The 10,987-nt window shown below is 37.9% G+C and overlaps 1 protein-coding gene across 1 annotated transcript in view; it reads right to left on the reverse strand.

Moving 5' to 3' along the window:
• Positions 1-7,100, reverse strand: part of LOC132108182 (tumor necrosis factor receptor superfamily member 19-like) — a 34,008-nt gene extending 26,908 nt beyond the window's left edge. Inside the window, exons 1-3 of the mRNA XM_059514791.1 lie at positions 6,758-7,100; positions 6,169-6,261; positions 5,892-6,002 (exon numbers count right to left, since the gene is read on the reverse strand). Coding sequence (XP_059370774.1) covers positions 5,892-6,002; positions 6,169-6,258 — 201 coding nt within the window. The 5' untranslated portion in view covers positions 6,259-6,261; positions 6,758-7,100. The remainder of the gene's footprint in view (positions 1-5,891; positions 6,003-6,168; positions 6,262-6,757) is intronic.
• Between the last annotated feature and the right edge of the window lie 3,887 nt (positions 7,101-10,987).

Genomic DNA, 10,987 nt, shown 5'->3' on the forward strand with positions numbered 1-10,987 from the left:
TCTGGGGTCTAGAAGAACTGTCTTGAATAAGACAAGACAACACCCTTTGCTTTGTTCCCTAAATACAGGCCTATTTCATTCCAACACAAGCTCTAAAACAGTGCAGTCTGGGTAATAATATGAGGCAGATTGTACAGTACATATGCAACGTCTAAGAACAATATGACAAAGAGACCACAGGGAAAGTTTCAGACATTATAACAAGAGAACAGAATACAGTGGTCTAAGCAACTAGTAACAAAACACAAGTGAGACTGGGAAGATGTTTAGAACGGTCTTTTCTCGAACACCATGTTGGACTTTTACGTTTTGCCACATTAAGTTTGACATTAAGAAGTGAAATGTAAGCACATTTTAATTTTTCTTCCAGGCTCCAGGATCTAAACTGAAATCTTAAGTGCCGCTTAATTAGCATTACTCAGAACAGCCTTTCCCCCTCCTGGTCCACCAACTTCAATAAACAATACCAGAGTCTCTTCCAAGCTCTGCTGACAGTAATCAATCTGGAATACACTTGTTTGTTTTTAATCCTTTCCATATTGATATAATTCTTGCGGGGATCCATTCAGCTTTCACTGAGCCAGATTTCTCAAACCATGAGTGAAGCGAAGCTTTATGGGATTCAAATAATGCCTTATGCAACTATCCAACTGAATTCATCAATCAAGACATTTCTCAATGAAACCCACCAGCAATGTGACACTAATTCAAAACACAAGAGTTTCCAGTCTGGTTCTGACTAAAAGTTCTCATGCTCTCTCTTGATTCGTGTCAGCTAGAGGAAGTCTGTGCAAAAATGAAAATTCTGTCATCATTTGCAAACTTCGTTATGAGAGCAAATGGAGAATATCTGGAATCAACTGATGCAAATGAGTTTTGACATACAGGGTGCAGCAGGGTTTCTGCTGAAAGACTTAGAGTTCGTTTCTCACACAAGGATATTGTATGGCATCAGACTATGTAGTGCACTTTTTATAGTGCTGCATTTCACAATTTCTTTTTTCTGCATTTCTTTTTTGGTTCCACATAAAAAAAAATAAAAAATTTTAAACTATAATATAATTAATTTATTATTTATAAAAGTAATAATAATACTGTAAAACGATAATATTGTAAAATATTGTTACAATTTAAAACGGGTCTATTTGAATATTTATTTTAAAGTATATAATTAATATAAATAATATAAATATATAATTAATTTACATATAAATGTGTCATTTATTCCAGTGATGGTAGAGCTGAATTTTCATTAGTGTCACATGCTCAGTTATAATCAGCTATTAATGGTCCTCAAGTTATACCTGGTTGTTATCAAAGCTGAAAACATTTTTGTGGAAATTATGATATATATATATATATATTTTTAAGGATCCTTTCTTGACTAGAACGTTCAAAAGAACAGCATTTATTTGTAATATACATATTTTGTTTCATTATAAATGTCTTTGCTGTGACTTTTGGGTGATTTCATGTGACCTTAGAATAAAAGTTATTGCACATTTTTGAATGATACTGTATTGTGGTTTCCACAAAAATACTAAGCAGCACAACTGTTTTCAACATGGATAATAAGAAACGTTTCTTGAGCACCAAATCTAATGGCATTACATTAAAAATATTTTCAAATAAAAAAATAAAAACAGTATATTGTAAAGTGTAATAATAGTATGACAATTTTAACTGTAATTTTGAGCAAATAAATGCAGGCTTGGTAAACATAAGACACTTCTTTCAAAAAAAAAAATTTTTTTTCACTTAAAAAAAAAAAAATACAAAAAGAATGAGTGCTAAATCCACCCTAAGATGCTTCTTCAACTTTATAAACAACACAATCTGTAACAATCACATCTCCTCAAACAATCCCATTCCAGCAGAGGAGCGTCATGCAGAGAAAAGTGAGAGGATCTTCGTGGTTTGATATCACCCTGCACTATTGTTTTTTTCCCAGCTGCCCCTTCCCAAGTCAGGTCACCCTTACCCGCCTGCATTTCCACCACACTGAGCTGGATTAGAGAAGAGGCTCATATATCATTAACGCGGAGATCGGCTTCAAACAGGGGCCTTCTTTCTACACCGCGATCCAGTTTCCCAGCTATGGCACACATGGATTACTGGCCAGCGTGAGAGAGCCAGTGACAAGAGCTCTCCACAAAGCCTGGCCCAGGGATCAGATGGGGATAGAGAAGACCAAGTTGGCTTTCTCAACACAGGCCCTCCAAAGACTGCATATAGACTGCCTGAACAGAATGACAGATGTTGTTGCCTCGCTGCTGCCCATATAAGACCTTCCTCTCCAGCAGGGCATGAAGAATCGGGAGGGAAGGTGAATGAAAGAGGTATGGTCACTCCGTTTGAAGGCATGATGCCATTCCTGGAGAGATAATCAACAACAGAGCGAAGAGGGGAAGAGAAATCTAAGGAGCTCTATAACCCCCTGTGGTTTGTCTGTTGGAGTGTGCTGCTGGGATCTTCCAGCGTTTAGAAGTTCAAATAGATAGCTGCACCTGAGATAAAAGCCATTCAAGCTCACAAATACAGCTAAGAATGCGTCTGCATGACAGAGCTGTGGCTTCGTGGTTTTCACTGTGAGCTGTGGTGCTAATATAAACAGGACGGGTTTGAATCTGACTAAGCCATGGCTTAGTAGTTTTCACTGTGAGCTGTAGTTCTCAAAAGGGCAATTAGAGTTCAAGTCTGGCTCACAATATGTCCTAATCCTGTTTCCTTCAACATTATCTGTCCTTTGCCTGTTATAATTTTAGTAGAAAAAATGTCAAAAAAGTATGGGTATTAGAGATATGACTTTGCAGTTATCGCTGTGAGATGTGGTGCTCAAAAGGGCAACTGGATTTTGAATCTGGCTTGCAATATTTCCTTATTTTAGCTGGACATCAGATAAAAACAAATTATTATTTAGGCTCCTAAATATGGCTCAGATGTGTCTACCTGTCGGAACTGTGGCTTAGTAGTTATCATCTCAAACTGTGGTGCTCACAAGGGAAATGGGTGTTTGAATCTCATTCGCAACATTAATAATCCTCAATGGATGTCAGATAAAAGCCAATGAGGACTCAGGCACCCAGATGTGGCTCTGAATGTGTCTTTCTGTCAGAGCAGTGGCTTAGTAGTTAAGCACTGCAAGCTGTTGTGCTTACAAGGACAACAGCTGGACCTCAAACCTAAACCTAGCTGGACCTCAAATAAAAGCCCATAAGGATTCAGGCTCCCAAATATGGCTCAGAATGTGTCAGAGTTTAATAGTTATCTCTTTGAGCTGTGGTTCTTGTATTGGGACCAGAAATTCAAATATTGCTCACAACAGTATTTTTCCAATAATTACCTGTCCTTTCCTTGTTATTACTTCAACAAAAGTTGTCAAAGGCAGTCACAACAGAAACTAATGGTTTTCCCCAAACACACCTCTTGTCTACCATTGGTCTGACAAACAGGCAGAACTGCTCCAATATTATCTATAATAAATGGTGTTCGAAGAAAGTAGCATACATGCTTATATTGAGCTCTAGTGCTCATGAGGGCAATATGAGTTTGAATACGACTTGCAACATTTCCTAATCCTGTTTCCTACTTCATTTCCTGTCTGCTTCCTGCTACTGTTTTAAAAAACAGCAAGAAGTCAAAAGAGGTCAATACACATTATATAAGACCCTAACTAACAGGCATGTTGCAATAAGACCAAATGATTGTCTGTGTAGAGATATTTGAGCAGTACAGTGCAAACTAAATTAAATGTATTAAATTAAATGTATTTTACACATGCATACAGATATGTACACTTCTGCTATAAAATGAAAAGTTAAGAATGCCATCTCTATTCTTTCCAAACACCTGTTTTCACAGTGAAGAATCACCCAAGAACAATCTTGTCTAAGAGGACTCACCAAACCAGTACCTACAAGTACCATTTTTCCACTATCTCCAGATCAGATTGGAGTGAGAATGCCAAGCAAAACAGCAGGACGGATGTGTGTAAAGCATGTTCAGACACACAGCAGCATATTTAAAACCCCAAAACACTCTGTTCTACTAAATAAACCTGAACAGTCCTGCTCATCAATACTTCCTATCAAAGCAAAGAGTGAACTTCTTACTTCAGCCAGCAGGGAAGCTTTAAGGGAGACTCATAAAACATGTCAAGAACATAGCTGGGTCATATTTCACCCCAAAATCCAAAGAAGAAAATAATTATATTTTGCTAATGAAATTAGGCGTGGGAACATTATTTAATTAAAAAAAAACTGCATTACAGCAACATGTAAACTTTATTTTAACCATATTTAAACTTTATATGTATATAATTGTCATTAAAAAAATTGTGTCACAATGAAATAAATCAATAAAAAAACAGTAATTGCTGTTAAGACGGTTTTCATTTAGCATGCAATCCTCCATGAAGCTTAGCAGTCAGAAATGTGTGTGTATGTTTATGAGGTCTGTTCTCCATTCATCTGCATAAGATGAATCCTATGACGGATTAAGAAGATAATTCATCAAAAGTCCTAATTTACTTCCAGAATCATTTAAAGCAATAGTTGAAAAGCAATGAAAGTCATCATTTATTCACGCTCCTATCTGTCCAAGCTGTTCTTTTGTCAGATTTGTGAAGAAATCTTTTGAGTTAGGTCTTTTCAAGGGTGATGGGCAAGACGACTTCAAAATGTATATGATACTACATAAAACTTATATTGGGGCTTGTGTTGCCATGTCATTATTGGCAGCCGATGCATAAAACATCATTAAAACACTTTTAATAAATGTGTTTAAATCGTTGTTAGAGCTCACCTGACTGATTCAATCTCAAATCAAACTGACTGGGTTCGCGAGACACAGTGATCTTGTTGCATGCAAAATTTCTGAATAACATGAGGCTGTGTAAATGATACTGATGAAAACTATAACAATTACAAAATGCCTATCAACAAAACTTTGTCTTGGCTGTTATAAGAGAAAGTATTTTGACATCGAAATGAAACTAATCAAAAGTAACTCGACCACCACATGATCTTGTCCTTGGCTCTAAAGAACAGGGTAAACCGCAACTGTTTGAATGGAAAAAGTAAGCAATCATTCACTACCTCCTCAGGCCCCAAAGCATTAATTGGCCTGAAAACATCTGAAGCGCATAACCAATAAGTGTGAGTTCAGGTGTGCCAACATTAAAAGAAGCATGTGCACTACATCTGTATACATCCAAAAGCCTGATGTACCTGCATTTACCCAGGCATAAACTGTGTAATGGTTTACAGACTTCAGAAATACCCCAGACCTCCGTTTAGATTAGGTTTATAGTACAAAACCACAAAATTTCTTAACATGCCATGTTTACAAGGCCTTGAAATTCTCAGGGGAATGGCGATGACATTAAAAGGCGTCAAGGAAAAACAGAAGATTGTGAGGAGAAGTCTGGGTGGAACTGATTAAAACGTGGCCAGCGGTTTACCCTTTCTCTTAATGAAACGGAGGAAGCAATAAATTACTGGTCAGGACAAGCTATTCAAATCATTGGCCTCCCCTCTTTGTTGGTGAACTCTTTGTTTTTGGCCAGTTTGGTCTTGAAGTCTTTCATGAACACTGATGGGAACACGTCTCTCGGTCCCAGATTTAATCGCATACGTGGTCTTTTTTAAAAAACAACTCAAAGTATAAGCATCTAAATATATCTGCGTATTAATCTGACTGCGGTAGGTTCCAGAATTCCAGAATTGAGCTCAATGGGAATCAATTCAAAGGAACAGAGTGCTTCGGATGTGATGTCTCGATTTAAGATGTAATCTTTTTAGGAAATTAAAAAAATACTAGTTTATATGTGCGCCTATGATTCAAAGTAGGCTAAAACTAAAAATGAATAACCTAGTGAAGATTTGGCAAACCTTGGATAGCTCTTGTCCAGCATCACACTGCCGGCAGGGAATACAGTTTCCGAACTTATCCTTGTATTCCTGTTCCCTGCAAACTCTTCTCTCCTCTGCCATGACTGCAAACTGTGAGGAACATGAATCAGACATGGCTAATTATTCCAGAATATCATTGGAGTTGAATTGGAGTGCATGTAAATGTGTAAACGGTGGTGTACGGTCATTTAGAGCACGTGTCAGAAAATCAGTTGTTCACTTTTAAAGTTAGCAAAAAGTGTTAATATGAACATACCATAACACACAGTTGAAGGACGAGTATCCTCTGAAGAGAAAAGGTGGAGAAGATCAGAGGCCGGGGCATTGTGAAAGGTCTTTCCCACATACACTGTGAACACAGAAATCCTTTAATCAATGATTAATGCAGGACACTATTTGCATTATCTTTCATAACTGTGTGAACACCAAGCAAACAATGATAATTATAAATAAATACCCTTTGTATATTGAAACCACACATCGAAATATTAGAAATGCTCTGTAGATGTTTAATATTTTAAGAGGTTAAACATTTCCTGAGTTGGATACAGATGGCGATACTTAAAAACAGGGTAACATTGGCTGATAATGATCTATCAGACTCAATTTTCATAGATTTCACCTACATAAACATTCTGGTCTATACTGTTATACTCAGAAAATATTATAAATAAAACATTATTACAGCATAAAAAAGAGTGTATAGGACGAAATAAAATTAGGTCCCTTGTATTAATTATAAGCTGTAAGTGTTTGTTCGTGTAGTTTTCTGAAGATAACAGGCTTTCGGATTCATATTACGCGCGATCAAAGCAGCGCTGCAACTGTGTGCAAAACTTTCTTACCGATAATCAACGAGTCGCTCGCGAGATCGCCCTCTCCTGCGGAAAGCTGTTCGGGAACGGGATGTGATCCAGTGCGCTGGCGTTGAGGTCTGAACCCTTCCAGAGTCCAGCCCTGGAGTCAAAGCTCAGATGAAAGCCTGAGGTCTGATGCCTGTAATCTGATCTCCCATCAGCATGTGCATCAAAACTGCAGACACGAGTCTGTTTATTCACTTACACCCCTTCATATGTTAATCCGAGTATCTGCAAGTGCACAGACTCCAAATGGACACGAGAGAAGCCTAACTGCATGATCCCGAGGAAGGCACGACTCGGTCTTGCGTGTGATCTGATCTGATCTGCTGCGCGTGTTTGATGCAGAACTCCCTTTCATCTCAGTGACGTCACCTGGCGAGCAGCGATTGGCTGGAGCGTCCGCAGGCAGAGGAACCTTTTCACATCGAGTTTATATGTTGCCCTGTTGTTTTAACTTCATACGAGTTCAGTTTCTTGAAATCAAATCTCTTGCATTCACTGGCTCAAAAAAAAGAGTATTTGGAGTACACTGGAGTCACACTTAAACTCTTTGTCTAGACCTAATGATTACTCAATTAAGTTCTTTAGTAATTTCAATATTCAATATGTACTGGATGCTCTCTGCTGGTCATTTCAGAAAATTACAGTCAAGACTTTTACGCCTATTGCTGAACTCAAAAAAAAAACGCTGACTAAATTGACGAAAACATTCTTCAAAACAATTTTTTTTTGTTGCAATGTTTTTGAAGTTGTTTACACAAGCCACCAAAATACAATGGAAAACTTTTATTTATATAGCACATTTAATAGCAATGTTGTTGCTTCACAGTTATAATTAAAACATGCATATATAAAAACATTTGCCATGCCTAGCAAAATGAAGGCATACACACTCTTAGACATAGACCCTCACACAACTGTATAGTGAGATCTGTATAGACGTGAAAGACGGGAAAAAACAAAAAAATAATAATTTATTACGTCAATGACTGATTTGTTCAAAAAGTGGATTCATTCAGTTTGGAAACACCTCCTCAGTGTTTCTCAAAGACGCAATTAGTGCTGTAGCTTAGTTTTCAACTTTTTTCGTTGGTGAAATAGTGCTAAACAGGCAATATGGTGCCTAAAATGCACGTAATATTAACTTCTTGTTTATTCAATTTTTATAAAAATCTAAATTACATTTGTTATACTAATATCTGGAGAACCACTGCATTCTTAGTATGATGTTATATTAGATTAACTATATTAAATGAAATAAACCGACCAGTGGCGGCTCGTGGATTTTAAAATAGAGGAGGCAAACTAATTGTATTGGTCTGGGGATACCTGCCGATTGTTATTATTATTATTTGCTTAACCACTTTAAAATGGCTTTTTGGCAGCTTTTAGTCAGAAACCGTATATATATTCAATATCGCTACTCATTATAAATACTTGGTAAATTATCAGCCCAGCCGCTCCGGGAGACGTTCAATCCATAGACTGTATAAAAACAGGTTCAAACTAATAGCACGTAATTTACGTCTCTATGATGGTTGGTTTGATATTCCAGGGGTGCTTCTCAATTCATATTTGTGCATCCTCGTTTCCTTTCCTCGCTTCCTTTCCTCGTGTCTTAGCTCCACCCTTTCAGGATGCGAGGGAAGGACGCAAGGAAAAGACGTGAGGATGGAGGACTTGAATCAAGTGAAATGATTTATCCTCGCTCCCTTCAGCGTTACTTCAAAGTGTCATCAGCTGTAATTAAAGGGATCTGCCCTTATGTTGTTAAAGTTTGTTAATTAAGACATTCATAATAAATATTAATAAAGCAAGATGCCCTGTTTGAAATATATGACATGCATGGTTTATTTGAAGTGAAAAGGTAAAATATAAATAAAAATTGTTACAACAGATGTGAAGGGGGAGGAGAATTTATACGTGCGTCACGTTAAGTCGATAAAATACTTCCGCATAGGATACACCTGTGTATTCTCGCTCATCTCTCCTCATGAAGCCTCCTCCCTCCTCGATCCTCGTCTCCTCGTGGTGCAATTAGAGAATTGAGATGTCCTTCAAGATGGCTGTGCTCGATCGGTTTCCGGGTCATAGGATGGAGGACGGAGGAGCGAGGAGACGAGTAGGGATATTGAGAAGCACCCCAGAAGAGAGGCAAGCCTCCTCTATGATGTAACTTTTCTCAGCACTCCTCAGCGCTGAAATTGAACACTCGATGCTGATTGGCTCCACTGGCCTCCCTCTCCCCTTCTCTTTCACTTAGGGTGCTTCTCGATATCCTCGTCTCCTCGCTCCTCCGTCCTCCATCCTATGACCCGGAAACCGATCGAACACAGCCATCTTGAAGGACATCTCAATTCTCTAGTTGCACCACGAGGAGACGAGGATCGAGGAGGGAGGAGGCTTCATGAGGAGAGATGAGCGAGGATACACAGGTGTATCCTATGCGGAAGTATTTTATCGACTTAACGTGACGCACGTATAAATTCTCCTCCCCCTTCACATCTGTTGTAACAATTTTTATTTATATTTTACCTTTTCACTTCAAATAAACCATGCATGTCATATATTTCAAACAGGGCATCTTGCTTTATTAATATTTATTATGAATGTCTTAATTAACAAACTTTAACAACATAAGGGCAGATCCCTTTAATTACAGCTGATGACACTTTGAAGTAACGCTGAAGGGAGCGAGGATAAATCATTTCACTTGATTCAAGTCCTCCATCCTCACGTCTTTTCCTTGCGTCCTTCCCTCGCATCCTGAAAGGGTGGAGCTAAGACACGAGGAAAGGAAGCGAGGAAAGGAAACGAGGATGCACAAATATGAATTGAGAAGCACCCTTAGTGTGTAATTACATCAGCAGATTCGGCACATTCGCGATAGAAAAGCGGAGCTTTCATGTAATGGCATTACAACTGTGAAATTACAAACAAAAAGATATACATTCTGAGACATGAACTGAAATGAATAGTGTACTTATTAACATTAAATCTTCCTCATTAAATTAAACATTACATTTTCACCTCAAAATTTGGGGGAACTGTGCCTCCCCTGCCTCATCCGACGAGCCGCCACTGAAACCTACATCATAGTGAACCGCACTAGTCTAATCTAACGTACAAGACTTGTATATGCGTACACTATGGGTGTGAATGTGAATTAAGTAAGCTTGATTTATGGAGTTCCACAACGACTGACACAGTTGTTTTCTCGCACCGGACTGTGTGTCGGTGGTGGCAGTGTTGCCAGATTGGATGGACGATTTCCAGCCCAAAAGCTCACAAAAACCCGCCCACTCGAACAAAAAACCGCCCAAAACTTTAACTAACAAAATAATGTGATACAACATGTCAGTCAAAGGTGTTAAGAGCCATTTTAACTCCTTAAAACTAAATAATAACGTTAGATAAATTTCCCATGGATCAAATGGTGGCAAATACATTAAAGACAATTACCGAATATGATTAAAATAGGTTATGCAAGCAGTCACCGTCAAAACATTTGATTGATTTACAATTGATTTACCGATACCCTCGAAAAAACATATGCATCATTTTCAATGTCAACAGTCAGAATTTAAATGCATAAGTGTCCAGTATAAGTGATAGGAAAAAGCAACGTAATTAGGTATTTCACACTTGTTTATGCACACATAACAGTTAAAACTGTGTTGTCATTCATTGATAAATACTGTATGAAAATTAACAACAACAACAATAATCGCCATCCGAATCCATGAGTTTATCACAGCGGTCCACATGAGAAACAATACCGCCCTAATAGGGGCTTTAGTCTTTTGTGAAGTTCATATGGTAGAACATTACATTTGCACAGTCAAAACTAAGAAGATATACCAATCTGTACTGTTTAAAAGATAAAAGACAAGATCGTTTAGATATAGATTAGATATAAATAGATTATGTTATAAATTAAATAATTTAACTGCTCTATTTTAGGAGTTGCAGTAATATTAGAGTCTTGGTGTCATCTTTCCCTCAACAGGTGTAATTCACGTTTTGAGTGTTAAAACACTCTACCACTCTTTATCTGGGACTTATCAGACTGATCCAGGAGATAGTGAATCCTGTATGTCACTCCAGGAGAAATCACATCAGATCCTAGGCACTCTAATATTTCAAAGGGGCCTTTCCAGTGAGGAGCAAGTTTTTGTTTTGCTGTAGTGGGGTCATTTAACCAGACAAGGTCTC

This window comes from Carassius carassius, chromosome 28, assembly GCF_963082965.1.
Source record: "Carassius carassius chromosome 28, fCarCar2.1, whole genome shotgun sequence".
Lineage (NCBI taxonomy): Eukaryota > Metazoa > Chordata > Actinopteri > Cypriniformes > Cyprinidae > Carassius > Carassius carassius.